At 41.7% G+C, this 19,691-nt stretch overlaps 1 protein-coding gene across 1 annotated transcript in view; it reads right to left on the bottom strand.

Moving 5' to 3' along the window:
* The window catches only part of Asb4 (ankyrin repeat and SOCS box containing 4), a 39,057-nt gene extending 20,723 nt beyond the window's left edge, over positions 1-18,334 (bottom strand). The window contains exons 1-2 of the mRNA XM_052172423.1: positions 18,148-18,334; positions 11,583-11,882 (exon numbers count right to left, since the gene is read on the bottom strand). Coding sequence (XP_052028383.1) covers positions 11,583-11,882; positions 18,148-18,334 — 487 coding nt within the window. The remainder of the gene's footprint in view (positions 1-11,582; positions 11,883-18,147) is intronic.
* Positions 18,335-19,691: the final 1,357 nt, after the last annotated feature.

Here is a 19,691-nt window from a genome sequence, read left to right as displayed (position 1 = left end):
TTAAGGAAAATGAATAAATGGATTTTTAATATAGCTTCTTCAATCACTTTCCCGTGCCTCCTTGTATTGTTACAGCAAATCAGAAAATGCTCAAATAAAGGCATTATCCTATTCAGAAGGACAGAATCGCTCTCCCTTAGGGTTGTCTGCTTACGAAACTAGACCTGTGTGCTAGGAAAAGATGGAGTGAGGATAAATGTTTGCTTTGAGGGAGCCAATGACACATCAACTGTTTTTTGTGTTTTTTGATTAAGTACACGTCCTCTACCCAGCCGACATCCGAAACACATCATGGTGGTTGACTTTTTATTTTCAAGCTAATGGAACTCAGATTCAATAGTTACGCTTCTCGGATCATGTCAAAGAAGCACAAAGTTTCTGTCAGATTCTTTAGTCAGTCCACTGTCTAAGGGAGAACGCCATACAGTTTGCATCGAGACACAGTAGGACCAACACAGACTTGATACGAACAGCCCTGATCCTGCTCAGATGAGACAGGCCAGGTGAGCCTCTTCTAACTTCCCTGAGTTTCTGATTTCTCAACTGTGAGACGAGGAAAAATAATGTGCACTTCACACAGTTGTCAAAGGATTGAATGAGACATTTATTCTAAAGTACCTGACCTATCCACACCGTACATGCTTAATATATGTTATTTTCCTTCCCATTTTCTCCTTCGTGGGGCATAGACGCTGGCAACATCAATTTCTTTTATGTGTAGAGCCGACACTGTTAACTTTATTAAGCGAGCTTTTTCCATTAAGCATTTATCCTTATTCATTAGCTTGGAGGACTGGCGCACAAAGATATTAAATTATTTACTCAAGTTTAATGAATGAAATTGAAAACCTTTTTCCCCCTGCTTAACATGAATGTACCCTTTTCAGTATGCAGAGCCTTGATGCATTTATTCAGAAGCTACTGCTAAGTGCTTAGTTTGGAACACAGGATTAATGAGCCCGGAGACATGGCGTTGGTCACCATGGCGACCGGGCTAGCATTGCTCTGCTCCAAGCTCAGACAAGGAATGTAGGATGCTTAGCTCTGGCCTGCAGTATAGAACTGGGTGTTCTTTTTCATATAGCTGACTCCCCATTGCTGTTTCCAATTACTTCCTAATTCCCTTTGGGAAGGAAAATAAATAAAAAGAACATCCCTGGTTCTTCGGGGCTTTGCTTCTTTAGCTACCTAACCTCCTTCCCAAAGACATTTATTTCCCCATCAGCGTCTATAGATTCAGACACCTGAGTCACATTTTTCTTCAGTACATAATGCCTGTCATTCTTTTGGGTGTCTAATAAATACACAGACAGATGACCCAGGACCCTGGGCTCTCAGACTTTCAGTGACCCTCCCTCCCTTCTGACTCCTGCTCACTGTTAAGCGTGGATTGAGCCATGTCTGAAGCTAGTTGGTCTCTGACAATCACTAACTTACACAGCCAATTATCTGACATATCCGTCTCTTTACATCTGGCTTGCTAACTATTAGCTATAGCCATCCTGGGAACTTGCAGGATGCTCTTCCTATGATCTCTCTGCCCTTAAGGCGTTCCTGACTTCCATCCCATCCCCTCCAGATAATTTTTTTATCACAGCACCCGCGTGTGCTAGACATGACAGCAATCCTGAGGGAACCGAGGCACGGTGGCAGTGCCTGCTCCCAAACGGCTCCCAAATGCCGTATGGCAAGAACTGCACCGTTGCCGTGACATCTTCTGAACAAGACTGGTACCACTACAGAGGTCAGCAGGGAAGTTTGGCTGGCCCTTCCAGGCGGCCAGCGTTTGTCTTTCTAACGTATTTTCCATGCGCTATGGTCATTATCCCAAATGCTTTTCTTTAATCCTTGTTCTGCCCAGATCTCTTTATGACTTGATTTACTTAGAAAATGCTGTGCAAATGGAGACTTCTTCAGAATATATCTTCTTTCTCATATAACAAAGTCTCCATGCTACCCCCCACCCCCCGCCCTTTCACTCTAGGTCATGAGAGAAGTAGGGTTTTCCTCTCCAGAGGCAATCTTATTACCTTCTCTGGACCTCAATGCCTACACTTGTCAAACACCTCACACCATAAATTATCCCCACCCAGCTCCTTCCCGGCTTCAAACTCTGAACACCAAATAGAATTTCCATTAATTTTTTTGTTTATTTATGTTCAGGTGTTATATTAAAAAAAACAAGACTCTCCCTCGTGCCTCCTCTTCACAATGCTTTTTTAAAAGTTTTGTTCACCACGCTTTTAGCCATCAGTATCTTCAATTCTGTTTCCGTCTCTCAGCTGTTGCAATATTTAACACCATCCATGACACCAGATTAACAGAGATCTTCTAATCTCCAACTCACTGTATCTCCCAGTAACACTAAATGTGTCTGATTTCTCTCTCTGGAAAGTTATTCGCACGAGAAAGAAATGAGTACAATAAGCCAAAGACTGAATACAGCTTTTGGGGTACTGGTCCCGGCAGGATTTTAAGTACACTGCTCCCTCAAGCACCAGGCCTTGCTCTGGGTTGAAGATTTAATATAGACTCTACAGACAACATACAAAACGTACTACTGTGCATTTAGCAGTGGAGCAGAGATCTGTCCCCATGAAACTCACAAGTAGACATTAATCAAGGACATAAGCAAAGATAAGTATGATAAAAGAAAATGATAATGACCCTCGAGAGTCCAACAATGTCTGAAGGGACTATGGAGCATACCAGCTGTAATGGTGGAAAATGGACTTCAGAATGGAAGGCTATTTTCAAGGCTCATGCAGGAGCAGATTTTAGCACTGTAAAAAGGAGAGGGTAATATCCCAGAGTGGAGGTAGATTTACTAGGGTTGCACTACCTTCAACCCATCACCTAGAATACTGGCAATTCCATCTCAGGCCTCTAGGAAGAAGCCAGTTAGGCTTTTCCTTTGGAGAATATAATGGGGGTGGGGGTGGAGAGGGGGTGGGGTGGGGGTGGGGTGGGATTGGAATGACTATTCTAGCCAAGTACTATAGAGTGAGCGAAGCTAATAATTTACAAACTTCACTTGGAATTCAGTCACTCCATCTTACAGGGAGGCAGCCAAGGATTCTAAGACAACACAGAAAGCAAGCACAAAAGTAAAAACTCTACAGGGCAGGAAATCAGCAAAAGGCAGGCACAAGAGTAAAGCTAAGGAACAAATATTCAAATGATAGAAATTGACAAAAAGGATGTTAAAAAGCAGGAAAGAATCCAGGCACAAAAACACTCGAAATGGACAAAGAAGTATTGCGTGGGTTGGAAGGACCCAGGGAAGCAAACTAAAGGAGATGCACGCAGGCAGATCTTTGTGAATTTTCAGAACAAGGGTGGGAAGAAAACCCTAAACGCTTCAGGAAAGGTCACCAGCAAAGGCTGAAAGGCTTCGGATTTGCCAGCAACATCTTGAAAAACAGAGGTTGTGGAGGAATGCTTTTATCATGCTAGAGGGGAACAATTATGAATCTGGGCTTCTCTGTCAATCAAGGAAGAGCAAACATGCTAAGTGGTGTTTATCATCTCCAGTGTAATTTCTCAGAGCTCTTGGTAAGGATTTGGTCAGCTCAAAAAGCAACAAACTAAAAAGAAAAGAAAAAAGAAAAGAAAGCATGATTCGGGGAGGGGGAATCTGACCCAAGGAGGGGAGGGAGCTAGGATGTCAAAAAAGATCCCTAGGGTAGCAGAGGTTCCCAGGACAAGACATGAAGGCTTTAGAAGGGACTCCCCCTCCTGAAACATGAAGTTGATTAAAATATTCGCTGAGATTAAGTATTTTTGTAAAAAGCAAAACGAAAAAAACAAACAAAAACAATGCAAGCTATAGCAAAAAAAAAAAAGGTTTAAAATATCAACAAGTCATGGAAATCTAAGCAAAAGGACAAAAGGCAAAACTGTAATAAAATGAAGGCATTGTTATTCTAGTTTGTGGCAAGCCCCCAGCTTCGGGATAACTCATTGGGAACCTGGTAGGTAGATGTCATATGGTTCCCCAAAAAAGGAAAAGGACATATGTCCTAATTACATCTCTATAATTTTGATTATCTTACACTGCTACATCTTCTCTGTTTTCAAACATAAATAAGTGTCAGTTGTTTGACAATACGCAAACACTAGGCTAATCAAACTAGAGAAGCAAAAGCAGTCGTCTCTAAAGAAAAAAAAATGGGTACTGCATTTTTCATAATGAACCTTGAATATAACATCTTAATATTTTTCAAATAGCACATTATCCCATCTCCTAGATTTCTTCAATTTCTTGTGATACTATAAATCATCTTATTATTTTATTTTTATTTTTATGTATCTGAGTACAGCATCGTTGTCCTCAGACACACCAGAAGAGGGCGTCCTCGGATCCCATTACAGACAGCTGTAATGGGAGCCGCCATGTGGTTGCTGGGAATTGAACTCAGGAAAAGCAGTCAGTGTTCTTAAGCACTGAGCCATCTCTCCAGCCCTATAAAACTTCTTCTTAGACTACAACTTCTAACTGCTTATTTCTTGTATATAGAAATACAGCTGACTTGCTGGTAGAAGGAGCCAAGATGCAGAATAAGTACTAAACTCAGTTATTAGCCCTCACCATTTGAAGGTAGATTTTCTCCTAAGGTTTTATTTTTATGTAGATAGACGTAATTGTAGGAAATGGTGGCAATTTTCTTTCTTCTCTTTGCTCCTCATACATTATTAATTCCTCTTTTCTATTTATGTTGAGACCTCCAGGACAGGGCTGAAGAGATGTGGAGAAAAGTAGCCTCAATTCTGAGGAGGAGGAGGCTTTAACAGTTCACCACCAGGGGACCATCGACTTCACACGGCCCTGCTGAGGGCTGTGTCTTACAAAATGTGCAGTGATTCTCCATAAAGGATCCAGTGGGGCTGGAGAAACAGTTATCTGATGGAGATGAGAAGGGATCTCCCCCACCCCATCCTACCCCCACCCCACCCCCACCCCCGCCGCAACTTATTTCAATTCTCTCATTCAGAACAGGAGACAAGGTGAAAAAAGGCAGCATTCTGAAGACAAGGCAATTTAGAGATACTCTTCGCCATCTGATAGAGGACGCTCTCTGGGCAGGTGTCGGTCACGAAAGCCACTGCCTGTAATTTACTGTTTCCGTTTCTCTCTTTGCGCAATGAAAGATTTTTCTCTTTGCTGTTTTTTTTTTATAGTGGTATATCATTTCCTTTAAAAATAATTTCAGCAAATAGCATCCACTTAAAGAAAAAAAAATTAAATTCTGTTGGCCTAGATACACTTACAATACAACAGAATGGGCAAGCATTCTGTTGGAGGTGGGTTAGGAAAGGATGATGCAGTCAAACTGGCGCTATCACAGTGCACAGGACGAGGGCTAGAAGATGGGCAGCAGCGGAGGTGGGGAGAGGGCGGGCTGTCCTGCTGGTATGTGGATGCTTCCTTATTCAAATGAAGGCCTCGCAGGTCAGGGACTCTCCTGAATAGGTGGCTTGTGTTACTGCAGCCCTCAGGGGCAGAGGGTGGTCTTTTCAAAGGCAGGGTTCTTTTTTACATTGCTACATTCTGTTAGAAGCCGTTTGAATTTTTATAGCTTTCCTCAGGTAACAAATTTTCCTCCTACTGTTGGGATTTGCTTCTCGTGGCCTTAAGCAAGCAGCGTTCATTTTCCTCTTAGGAAAGGGGCCGGATAGAAATAATGTACAGCTTAGGAGGCAGCCAAACCTGACCTGACTCTCTCTATTCATAGGGAAATGCAGAAAGCAAAGAATAGAAATTTTCGCTGAGGTAAATAAGCCCTCTCGACGGAGGAACACCATTATACTAATACCAAAGGAAACAAAGGCCAGAAGATGGCGGCATTAAGTAGAAAGGCAAACAGAAAAATAGCAGGCAAAATCCAGCGTGGGACAAAGCCAGCTCTGCCACGGTGGAAAACAGGACCAAATCCTTTAAGAGAAAATTGCATGCAATTTTTTTGGACTCAATTAGCCTTTTCCACAAAGAGCACTTTCTCACAAAGAGCCCATTAAATAGCAAATGAAATTACATCGGTTTTCGGTTGCCATGGCACTGGCTGCTCTCTAATGGACTTCTCTGGTCCCGAGGTTCACGTTAGACTGGCTTATTTTCCTTGTCCGGGTGCTGCCTCTATTCCCCTGTCTGGTCAGGAAGACATGGATGTGACTTCTTCCCCAAAGTGCCTATCTGCAGCACCAACCCAGCAAGACTGCATTCAGCCCTCAGCTGGATCCCCTAGAGATGGGGGTGGTGGTGTGTGTGTGTGTGTGTGTGTGTGTGTGTGTGTGTGTGTGTGTGAAACCAACCAGGAGCTCCTCATTATTAGCTGTGCCCACAGCAGATTGCACTAATTCGATGGTAGAGGGTACAGCCGTGTATTTGGAGGGGGGGGGTTCCTGGCGCGGACCTCTAGCCAAGGACTGTTTAGCAAGTGCTGCCCCCTGAGGTGAGAAGGCAAAGAAAGGCATCCCAGAAAGGCATGGAAATTAACCTTGGACTGTGGAATCTGCAGACAGGAAGACTGACTGCTTTTCCTTCCTCTGAAGAAGTGGCAGCAAAGATAAAAAATAAATAAATAAAAATAAAAATAAATAAAAATAAACATAAAAATAAAAAATAAAAGACCCTCGACCAGTTGATGGAATGGCTGTGCAGCATAAATGAGGCTCAGCACTGCATATGCCCGCACACCTGTGATTTCAGAACTTGGGTGGCAGGGGCAGTGGAAACGGAAGTTCAAGGCCATCCTCGGTTCCATACCAAGTCAAAGGATAGCCTGGGTTACAAAGACCCTATCTTTAAAAAAAAAAATTCTAAAACTAAGGCTCTTAACCTATAAGTGATGTGCCTTTTTAAAAAAGGAAAAAAAAATTACTTATGAGCCAGAGAGATGATTCGACTGGTGCATGATAAACAGAGACAACTGAGGCCCAAAGCTGCTCTCTGAACTCCGCACATCAACCATATAATGTGTGCATGCACTTGTGCACTCGCACACACACACACACACACACACACACACACACACTGTAAGCAAAGATTACAAGAAGTTATTTAGATACTGTTAGATATTGCTAACAGCAATGCTTGATAAATAACTTACATATTATTTTCTGATACACATAGTATTACATAATTACATATTACATAATTAAAATCTAGATCTATACTGTTCGTGCCTTTGTATAAAAGGCTATTTTAAAAAAAAAGTTTTAAGCATTAGCCAAATCCAATATTTTTTCCTGTAGCCCCAGCACTCAAGAAGCTAAGACAAGAAGATTCCTACAAATTAAGGCTCCCTTAGGCTGAGTACCAGACCAACCAGAGCTACAATGTGCGTCCCTATATAAATAAATTAATTAATTAAAGCTGTCCATATAAATGAACACTCTTTTACATCATTTAATTTGTGCCGGGGGGGGGGGGGGGGGGATATGTATACAGCATAACAAAATATTCTATTAAGAAGACAAGTATTTCTAAATTTTTCAGTAATATACATAATTCTATGGCAGTGAAAGTAAATCAGATATGTGCTAACATTTAATAAATATATATATTTATATATGTGCACACAATATACATATATACATATACCGTATATATGCATATGTGGATATGTATATGTAAAGTGTGGAAGTTTAGGCATACAGTTTACAAACTGTGTGATTGACAGATTGTTCTGGAGACCCACAGGAAGCTGTCTTGCCCAGTCCTGATCTCATCTGTACGTGTTCATCTTGCTTTTTCTGTTGTCTCCAACTCTCCAAATAGCCTTGTTTGGAAGGAGCAGTTACAGCTTGAATTTGGGCCTGGGAATAAATTAAACCTCTGGATCAAACGTCTTCCTGTCCAAAATGAATCTCCAATCCCAGAAACGGGATTGCCGAGTTAAAGTTTGTGTGTGTAGTCGAGATTGTCCCGAGTGTGTACCAACTTAAGAGTGTGAGATTCCGGAAGCCTCTGGTGCTGAGGCAGCCACCTGCGGTTGAAGGATCAGTCTTCTTGGCAGTGCAGGGCCTGCTAGGAAGCCCATGCTCCAGTAGATGGCGCCACACCCACACGGATATGGGAAGCTCTATGTGAACTTAGAGAATTATTTTAAAAAGAAGCGGTGGGGGAAGGACATAAAGGAGGGGATGGAGCTGGAGTAATGGGGGTGGGGTAGAAGAGGAAAATACGATGGTAGAATTGTCATATTTCATTGTATACATGTATGGAATTCTAAAGGTTTAAAAATAGCAAAGGAGTGTGTGAGGACAGTTAGACACAGCGTGTGGGTTCCAGGGTGTCCTCCTCAACCTACTGTCCCTGCTGACAGATCTGTCATTTCTTATGATACAAAATCTGAAGTTTAAACTACTTAAATATGAACAAAATCTAAACTTAATCTAAGATGAAGAAGGAAGTAAATATAAAATGTGGGGGTGTCCAGAGCATAGGAGCTAAGCGAGCTGGTAACACTACCCATTTGCCCCCTTGTCTCTCTCCCCCTGTGCCTCTCTGTCTCTCTGTCTCTCTTTCTGTCTCTGTCTCTCTCTGTCTCCCTGTGTCTCCCTGTCTCTCTCTCTCTCTCTCTCTCTCTCTCTCTCTCTCTCTCTCTCTCTCTCTCTCTGTATTTCCCTGTCTCTCTCTGTTTCTTTCTGCCTCTCTGTCTTTCCCTTTCTTCCTCCATCTCTCTGTCTCCATCTGTCTCTGTCTCTCTGTCTCTGTCTTTCTCTGTTTCTCTGTCTGTCTGTCTCCTTCTGTCTCTGTCTCTCTCTGTCTCTATGTCTCTGTCTTTGTCTCTGTCTATGTCTTTTTCTGTCTGTCTGTCTCTCTTTCTGTCTCTTTCCATATGTCTCTCTGTCTCTGTCTGTCTCTATGTCTCTGTCTTTCTCTGTTTCTCTGTCTCTCTCTGTCTCTATGTCTCTGTCTTTGTCTCTGTCTATGTCTTTTTCTGTCTGTCTCTTTCTGTCTCTTTCCATATGTCTCTCTGTCTCTGTCTGTCTCTATGTCTCTGTCTTTCTCTGTCTCTCTGTCTCCCTCCATATGTCTCTCTGTCTTTCCCTCTGTCTTTCTCTGACTCTCTATGTCTCTCTGTCTTTTTCTGTCTGTCTGTCTGTCTGTCTCTGTCTGTCTCTGTCTCTGTCTGTCTCTGTCTCTCTGTGAGTGTGTTTGTGTGTGTGTGTCTCACTTTCAGTCTAACCCCCCTCTTCCCTCCCTGTCTGTCTCTTTTTCTTCTCCCCTCCCCCATCCTTCCCCTCCCCCCTCCTCAGGGATCAGCCACTGTGACAGCCACCTTCATCCCCACATTTCACGGTGTCAGGGGCGTCTTTAGGACTCCGTAGTCCTGCTACACGTCTTGACTCAGTTATTTTTGCTCTCTTCCCTACTCTCATGGAAATATCAACCTTTCATGATCTCTCTCATTTTAGCTGCCAAAGGCTTTGAGAGGGAATTCCTCAGGTTCGAATGGCCTCACATTACCATCACCAAATCTACTCTGGCGTTGGAAATCATCTTATAGGGCACACTTATTATAAATGGAGATAGTGTCTTGTCATCTACAGACTTCATCCCATCTCAACCTTGGAAACCTGGATCCTTGAAAGATTACTAAAATAACTCTGGTGCCCATTGTCTGCAATTTCCCCTTGGCCTCCTTGCAGTCACCTTTATCCCTGCAGGCTGCCCCACCCATCCCAATCATGCTATTCTTGCATTGTTTCTCAGGGCAGACAGCTTTCAGCAGTTCTTAGCACATTCTCTTCAAAACATCCATTTACACCCTCCCCAGCCTAATCTGGCTTCCACAGTAGGTCATCAAACCGGTTTTTGTTTTGTTTAGTTCTGTTGTTTTGTTTCATTGGTATTAACCTTTCACCGGATTTAAGGACTATCTCGTTTAATCTTGACAGCTTTCCCTGTAGCTTGAGCACCCCTCTTTCTTAGCCCTGAGTTACCAAAAGCAGGCTCAGGACCAGCTTCTCCCTCAGTCTCTTCTGTTCTCCATACACGTCGGATGCCTAAGTGTTAGCATTCATCCTGACTTTGTCTAGATTCATTCTTTTTTACTTGTTATTACTTTTTTTGTTTTGTAGATATCTCACTGATTTTATAGCCTGAACAGGTCTGAAACCTGTCATCTTCCTGTCTCAGTCTCCCAAGTGCTAGAACTCTTAAATTCCAGGACTGCATTGGCTAGAAACAAATAGAAACAAATAGAGAAATTAAGAAATTAAGGGAAAAAAAGTAGGAAAGAGAAGGAAATAAGTAGGGAAATAGAGGAAATGAGAGAGAGAGAGAGAGAGAGAGAGAGAGAGAGAGAGAGAGAGAGATGATTACATACAAACTATGGATCCTGTAAAGGCAAGGTGCTCATCTTGTATCCAGAAAGCCAAGCAGCCAGCAGCTCATTCATGCAAAATGAGCAAAAAAAAATCATAAACAGATATTTCTCCAAGTGGAAATTCATCTGTCAAATTTTATATGATGACATTCACAGCACCCAGAAGGGACGCCACCCTGAAGCGACAGTGAGACACTGCTACACACTCATGGGGGGAGTTGCACTCTTTACCCTTCAAGTAAAATACACGTACTTTAAGATGGGGTAAAATATTTTGCTTTATCAACTTTGGCACGAATAGCAAGGAACTGGAGTTTTCGCACATTGCTGGTGGAATTTACGAAGCCATCCTGCCAATCTGGGAAGTAGGATGTCAGTCTTATAAGCGAACCATCCATCTTCTCGCCTCTAGATATGTATTACAAGAAAATAAAACCACGTCCTGCTACAGGAGCCTACACGCAAGTACTTACATTCACGGTTCTCCAAACTTGACAAGTTCTTGACCGAGGCCTGTGTGAATCACATGGTACATCTACACAAAATACTATTTGGCAAGTAAAACATCTAATGGACCCTGAAAAGTCTTTAACATTTTGTAATAGTTTGCTCTTAATGTAGATGATATTTTCTCCTTGATAACACTTCCTCACTTTTATAATTAAAATTTATTTTGTGACTCTTTTGTTAATATCCTCCTCTACTGGAATATGTATGTATATACGTATATTCATGTGTACATCTATAAATACATATGAGTTGAAAGTGGGAACTGCTTGTTACATTACTTGATGCATAATAAGGGTTAAATAAATAGGTTAAGTAACTGTAAGAATTAATACATTTCTTACACTTGAATATTAAGATTTCAGTGTGAATGACCTCCATTGGAAACACACACACTATAAAACCAACAAATAAATGTAAATACTCATGTATATGCTGATTTCCATAGTATCAGGTTGAAGATGCTGACATGCAAATCACATCACCTGAGGCAAGGCAGGAGGACGAAGTCCCCAAATTATGTGTGTATAAACACACCAACAAACCATGTGTGTATACACCCACATATACCATGTGTGTATACACCCACATATACCATGTGTGTATACGTCCACATATACCATATGTATATACGCCCACATATACCATGTGTGTATACGCCCACATATACCATGTGTGTATACGCCCACATATACCATGTGTGCATAAACCCAACATCAGCCACCCATCAAGTCTTACCTCTTGACACCAACTGCTTGGCACAGAGGATGGAGCTCTTTGTGGTACAGAAGTGCAAAGCAGTGTGTCCACTCAGGGAGTAGCAGTTGAGCTTCGCGCCACGGTCACAGAGAATCTTCACGCACTCCAGGTTGGCTATTTCACAGGCCACATGCAGAGGGGTCTTCCCGTTGGGCCGACAGTTGATGGTCGCGTTGTGGTCCAGCAGCACCATCAGGCACTCCACATGACCAAGCAAAACCGAGAGGTGGAGGCCGGTTGCCCAGGAAGACTTCAGCTTATAACTGGGCAACCAGTAGCCTGAAGACAGAAAGGAAGAGGGCTTTACTTTCGGTCGAGAGCTCCTCCCTGCTTTGTGAGGATTTTGACAAGGTGTTTTACTTTGGTCACAATTACAAGATTGAATTAACAATGGATCAGGAGTTTGTTTCTGGCAGCCAATGACTCTCCCAGAGCCTTTTTCTCAGGACTGACACGGGTCAGGCTTTTTCACAACTCAAACAGTCTCTACTGCTCCTAGATTCCTGTTCCTTTATAGTTTTACCCATTGACTAGGCACAAATTAGTAAAGAGAGCGATTTGTAGAATTGAGATCTTAGACAAATCATCGTCACTGCTTGAAATGTTCAATTTCTCTTTTTCTAATCTAGCTCTTTGAAGCAAAGTCTCTCTGTGTAGCCCAGATGAGCCTTGAACTCACAGCAATCCTCCTGCCTCAGTTTCTCTGGTAGTGGGGCAATACTCATGTTCCGGTACACCCAGATCACCCCAGGTTTCCCTATCTGTGTAGAAGGGAGCTGGTTCTGAACATGAAAATCAAAGTGTCCTTCGCCTGCTTATCAGTGGCAAAGATTCTGTGTGATCTTTGTCACGATCACTCCCCAGATACTGTCATGTTGCAACTTATTGAAAATATGTGCCTGCAACTGCATAGGGCTTCAGCAATGGGCTCAATAGAAAAGAGGCTGAGACAGGAACAAGGCTCTTCCCTATGCACAAACCCCGATCTCAATCCCCCAGTTCAAGCCATGTCCGCAGGGATCTGTAGCATTCCCGGTCCTTGCTGCCCTCCTTCCCACTGTGATATATAATCTGTTCACGCTGTTCACCTAGAGGGTATCACATTGTATTTGTAGAGCCTCCGTGAGGGATAATTAGTGTGGGTCAAACTAAAATCATCGGGCACAACCATGTTCATATGAACACTAGCAGTGGCAGAGGGCACACTCTCTAAGTTTGTGGTTTGACACCTGCATTGGCTCCGTAACTCATCGATAGCATGCCGGGCTAAGGCTGAGTTATGCACGAGCATGGCTGTGCACGTGTCTCTGTGATATGTTGACTTGTGCCCCAAGCAGTATAGGTGAGAAAAAATATGGTAATTTTTTTTTAGTTACCATGGAACTTTCTTTCAGCCTTAAAAGGGAATAAAGTTGTTATCGTTTTTTAGGAAATAGATGTGACTGGAAATGATCACAGTAAGTTAGCCACAGAAAGGTGATATGTCTCTCTGTCTTTTACAATACCTAGAAGCCATGTAGTGTGTGTGTGTGTGTGTGTGTGTGTGTGTGTGTGTGTGTGTGTGTGTGTACTAAATGAAGTAGAAATGAAATTCTCAAGGGAACAAGAGATTAATGGGAAGAGAAGAGGGATGAGAGAAGATAGGGAGAATGAGGTACGGACAGAGGGGGCTATGCTTCAGTGTATCATATGTACCTATAAGAATGAAAAACTTTAAAAGTAAAAGCAAAACATTTTTTAATTCTCAAATTCCAATCTCCCCCAAATCTGTTAGAAGCTACTTCTGATCTGCAGTTCACCACACACAACTAAAAGTTCTAAAGAAACTTTATAAGTTTTAGCCTTACGAAAACTATGCAGAGCTATGTGTATCCCCCCGACGTGTACACTTGCTTGTGTTTCATATAAATCTGAGGCTGACGTCACAAACCTGCGAGGCTCCGCAGAAAGCCCCCTCACTCAAGGAGTGTGAGGAGGAGGGAAGGGTTGCAGCCCATTCCTGAAAGGGGGCATTGGTTCTACTCCAGGCCTTGGAAAAGATACACATCTCTGGTTAAACTAAAGCTAAACGGAACTAAACCCAGGGTCGCCAGCAGTTATTAGAGCTAATGTTATCAAAGGAAAAACCAGCCCCACACCGGGAGAAGCCTCTGGCTGCCGCCAAAGTTTGCACACGCTGCTCTGGCTGGATTAGCAGACAGTTGCTGGGACCATGTCCCTGTGTTTACACAGCCCTGAAAGATTATAGACTCAAGCACAATTCTAGGCTACTATTTTAATAGCTAAAATTCGGAGGATAATTCTCAGAGGCTTCCTAGAGGACAGGAGCGTGAAAGGCAAAGTTTTAAAAGGTGAGAAACTTTTCCAGCAACCAGAAAAGGGGAAGTCCCCACCCCACCCCACCCCACCCCACCCCACCCCTGTCCCCAACCAGTAATTAAAAGGAAAAAAGGAAGAAAAAAATTTTTAAAAAAGAAGAAAAATAAGTGAGAACGAGACCATTTGTTAGGCATAAAAAGCGTCCGTGATGTTTGGGCATCAGCTGCTCCTTAGGAAGGTAGATAGAGTATTGGCCAGAAAGTCTTCAAGTGAAATTATTCATTGATTATTTTAATTAAAACTATGACTACCATGCAAGGGACCAGAAGAAGCTGTGGGCCATAAATGAAGTACTTAAAGTGCATTGCACTGATTAATAAAGGGTGTTCATTAACCTCGCTGACTAGAGATTTTCATACCACAGATAGGTCTGATGTTCCACTTGTCTCATTAGGGAGCCAAAGCTCACAATCTGCGGGAGAACTAAAGCATCTAGCTGGGAAAAGACCCCAGAAAACAGCCTTGAAGACAGCCAGCCACCCATGGTTCCAGAACAGAGGCTTCCAGGGAGAACCAGTAGAGTGGGGCACCTCAGAGACTTCCCCTACCTTTGACTTTACCCTAAATATTTCCCACTTGTCCCAGAATAAACTGTCACAACTTCCCTTTAACCATTCAACTATTAGTTGCATCTGGTAGTTTAAAAATTCACTTGGGTATTCACGATTTCTTTGTGTCGCTGTGATTTTTTTTTTAAAGCAATTATCCGGGTTGTCGAGATGGCGAGTTGGTGTTTGCTATCAAGCTTGAGTCCCGCGACACACAGTAAAAGAGGACAACCAGCTCAGACAAGTTGTCTTCTGAGCAACGGCAGGTTGTGGCTTCACTAGCTTAAGATAAAAATAAAGTGATTGTCCAGTAGATTGTGCTTTGCTTGTATTTCTATGTTTTAACATGTCCTTCCCCTCCCACCCCACCCCCATCTCTGCCCGTTATTCCCTGGGAGTTATCGCAAATATAGACCAGCATGCTTTGATTATTAGCTAGCTTTACAAAGTGAGAAGAGTAGACTTTTAAAATAGTGGATTTTAAATTAAAATTAGTGAACTGGTGCACTTGATTAGATTAGAGATTCCGGGGATATTTATTTTCTAAGTTGATTTCTTTGCCAGTGGAGTTCTGGGCTACCTTTGCAATACTCACATGTGGATCTAGACATTTGCTGGCACAGGGTGTATTTAGTAACAAATTCGATTGGGATTTTATCTGAAGATTTCATGATAGAGCTAAAAATAACAGGGTGTGGGGGAGAGAGCGCACGCGCGCGCGTTAGCTTTAAGAATTAATGTTAAGTGCTGGTAAACCCCTGGCGCATACTGAGGACTACTGTAGAGCCTGCTTTAAGCAGTTGCCTTTGCTGGTGGAAGTTTCTTAATAAGAAGGATCCACAAGGAGAAAAGGAAAGAGACATCTAACCCGCTATCTCTGCTCTATACTTCTCACAGAATGCACACTAGCTTAGTGGGGACAGAGGGTGTCATCTCTAAATTACTGGTACACTTGAGTTTTTAGATTAGAGCTCCCTGGATATTTATTCTCTGAGTTGATGTTACCTTTGCAAGGGTTACACACCAATCTCGACATTAACTGGGACAGGGTGTATTTAGTAACAATTTGAAATCCTGTGGAAAACAAGGTAGGGTGTTTTAAAGGAAACTAAGATTGGTTAAGGGTGGATTTCAAACCAGCTAGCCCTACCAGGATAATCAACTGTTGAATACAGACATTATCAGTTATGCAGGAAAGTTTCAAGGTGGCCATTAACTGTTGCTGACAGGATACTTTGTTTCATTTATCAACGCAAACTGAGCAGAAGACACCCACTCTTTGAGATTAGACAGATATGTCCCCTTTCTGGGAGTAGATGTGAATGATGAAGTTTCTTCGCTTCTTTTATAAAAGTGAATCAAACTGCCCCGGAGTGTTTTGTGAACTTTCCTTGTTCAGTTTTAGGAGTACAACCTTTCCGTGTACTTTTAAAAAAAAAATTAAAGAGTAACATGTAGTCTTTCAACAATCCCAAAAGTCTGCTTTTACATCATCATCATCATCATCATAATAATAATAATAATAATAATAATAACAACAACAACAACAAAGTCTCAGAAGCAGTAATCCAGCCACATGTCCTTCAAGGCCACACAGAGGCTGCTCAGTCCCTTAGAAAACTCCAGAAGGGGCTGACTAATTAGTTAGCTACCCAGTCATAGAGTGCTGAGTCCCACACTGTTCTGAGAATTTCTTTGTGAGGGGAGGCATTGATATCACCACTTAGATCTACTTTACTGGGCCAGAGGCGAGGGTTCTAGTCACCGCTCCATTTCCTTAGCAGTGAAAGACCTGGTATGAACCCTGGAAGCACTTAGGAAAGAAGTTTCAAGTAACTTTAGAGAAAGTGGGACTTTTCCCCCAGGCTCACAACTACATTTTCATGGTAAATGGAGAGAAAAGTTATTTCTATGCATACTCTGTACACACATACACACTGACTTCCTGGACAGCCCTGAAGACATAAACCCAAGCCCTGTTATTTCTAGATGGACATCTACATAAGACTAGGCCTCTTTTCTTTCTTTTGGAGACAGTTTAAATGTCTGCCTCTAATCCAAAGCCACACCTCAGGGCCTGAATCCTAGTAAAACAATCATCAGCATAAATAAAAAATTGGTTCCACAGGGATTATTTTGACAAGAAGTATTTAAAACACAGTTTCTTCACATTTGGGGATTATGATACCTAGAGGAGCCCATACCTCTAAATTCCCTGTCTCTGAAATTCTGAGCCTGGTCTGCAGGGTTTACCTGCCTGGGAGATAAGAAAACGTGGTATTTGCTACTCAATATCCAATAGATTAGCTACTGGCTTAAATCTGAGCCCTGTTGTATATGGCACAAATAGAAGTTTCTTTAAAATACACTCAGCATGCAGGTCAAACCACGAAACAAAGTTAAAAGGTGCAAGCCACCTAATTATATAGCATATAATTTGTCCTTTGACAGAATCTCTTCAACTTCGTAGAAAGAAAGAAATAAAACTGCATTTTTTTTTCATACAAAAAAAGCAATTTATCACAAAAACACAAATCAAAAAGCACAGCAACCGGCCTCAACCAATCTAGACTTATTTCAGAAATGACAGAAAATTAGGTAGAAATAAATCCTATTTGCATTTGCATCTGGAAACTGGTGACACTAATGATTTTGTATAAATAAAAAACAGATTTATATTTGAACATAAACACAGTTTTCCCTCCACCCCATTCCCAAGACTTTCCCACATATTTTCTCTAGGCAGCACTGAAGGTAAACAATCTTTCTTTGCAATATACATGCCAAAGGGTCTAAGAATTTAAGTTTCCCCATTAGCTAGTTGATTTGAGAAATCAGAATGAGTGTGTTAATCTAGTTCTGATTTATTGAATAGGAATTCCAGGGGGGAAAAGAACTAAAATAATTTTGTTGTAATTTTTGTTTTCCTATATTTTGGGAGGCAAAGCAGAGATTCTGAATTTTAATTTTTCAATTTTTTTATTTGCTCTATTATTATAGCCGAACTGAAAAGAAAAATAGAAGTTAACTTCGTGGTATTTAGAGTTTAGCTTTTGTTCCTGCACTGAAACCCATTAAACTGACGCAGACCATGAAAGTGCCTCTGGCACATCTTCCTCCACTCATTAGCTCTCTAAATGGAAAAAAAAGTCCCCTTTTTCATCCACACAGACATAGAGATGATATATCTGTAAGTGGCTGTTAGGAGAGAATCAGCAGCCTGACCCCGACAGCCACACAGTCACACGTAGATCGCAGCAGTCTTTAAGCAAAGCCGAGAGAGGCTTTCTTTATTCTATACCACCACAGTCACAAGGGAAGTCCCACACACACCGTGCATGACAAATACAACTACCCAGGACCCCAAATTCCAGGCATAAGAATGGAAAAGAGCAATAAAGAGAAACACACAGACCAAAATCGGTATGCATCTATGAAAAGCAGCCCAAATGCACTCTGATTTTAAAAGGAAGGAAAGGTTTTTAAAAATAAGAATTACTGTCTAAACAAACACGTAAACAATAAGAACGACTGCTTTAAAGACAAAAGCTGACCCACTGACCTACAAAAATCCATTTTATATCAATTTCACAGTTACACCTCTACAATTCTTTTACCTTGTTTGTAAGATGCCAAAATCATGTTTTCATCTTCAACTTCGAACACTGTATCCACATCTATTCGCCTCTCCATTAAAATATCCTTCAGTTTTTCAAAGTCATTTGTTTTTAGAGCCTCCAGGAAATCTCTCTTAACAAACTTGGCAGCTCCAGCTTTGCAGACAGGGGCAGTGATGCCGTCCATCCTCCTCGGAGCCCTGTGAGAGCTGGGCAGTGATTTATCAGGAGAGCAGCACCCAGCACACAGGCAGGGCTGAGGAGCCCACAAACTGCCGGCTAATTTTATCCCAAAGTTATGCTGACCCGTTCTATTTATATAGGGATCATTTCAAACTTCAAAATATCCTCCCAGGCTCTCCCTGAGTTCTCAGGTCCTTTACACTGGAGATACGTAAGCAGGTCCCTTCCGCTGTACGTGGTGTCGATAAGAAGGAAGGCTCCTGTGACACATTTCCGAGCATGAAATGTCACAATTATTTCTTACAAGACCAAAGTGAAAGTGTAAGATTTAAAAAGCTCTTAATTCTCTTTATGTTTTCTCCTCAACAAAAACATCTGGCGCCTGGCTGGAGCTCCAGTATCTAGTCTGACTAACTAATAGCCCCAAATGAGAATTTGTTTCAGTTGTTGATACACGTGCTACTGAAAACCTTTAATGATTTTGTGAAATGAGCCTGTAAAATCGAACCTAATTATGCACATCTAAAAACAAACAGAAGGTTTGCCAGTAACCTAGACTTAAAATTTCTCAATATTAGGGAAAAAAGCAGGGTGGGGTTAGTGGGGGGGGCAACATTTTAGGGGGGAAAACTCTGAAGAAACAAGAAAATCAATGCAACAAGTGAATGAACTTTATTGAATCTTGTATTTTATTTCTGTCAATTAAAAAAAAAGCCATGTTTGAAGAAATTACAAAAACAAATACAGGCTTGTTATAGTTACATTCTACTATGAGATTATTGATTTGAAAATGTTTGAGTCAGGTATTAGGGTGGTGTAAAAGAATCCTGTTTGCCCTCAATTAATGCAATACCTAATCAATTAGCACACTGTCTCACACATCCTCTGTCTGTTTACACAGTGTGTGTGTGTGTGTGTGTGTGTGTGTGTGTGTGTGTGTGTGTGTGTGTGTGTTTGCTAGGGATCAAACCCAGGGACTCACAGAGCTTGTGTTTTACTACTGAGCTTAACTCCACCCAAGGTCTAAAACTTTTGTTTTAAAATAGTTCAGACATGTAAATAGGACAGAGAGCAAGGGACAAGGGGCACAGAGACAGAGAGAACGCAGGAAACAAATGTGGCCCAGTGTTAAGCAGCTGGAAAGTGTGATGAGCAACACAGTTACCTACTAGTTTTTATTATTAAAATTTCTCTGTGTTAGTTTTCCGACAGAAAAAGTTAGAGACAAAAATAAAGACTTAATTTTTTATTAGCGTCATTAAAGCTAGAAAATTAATAACAAGTGCTAACTAGAATACAAATTAGCCACAATTTACATATCATGAATAACCTCAGAAAATGATATAAAAACAACCCTGTGG

This window comes from Apodemus sylvaticus, chromosome 2 (assembly GCF_947179515.1).
Source record: "Apodemus sylvaticus chromosome 2, mApoSyl1.1, whole genome shotgun sequence".
NCBI classification, from domain to species: domain Eukaryota; kingdom Metazoa; phylum Chordata; class Mammalia; order Rodentia; family Muridae; genus Apodemus; species Apodemus sylvaticus.
The sequence above is the reverse complement of the archived record's forward strand: the minus strand, read 5'-3'. Positions and strand labels throughout refer to the sequence as shown.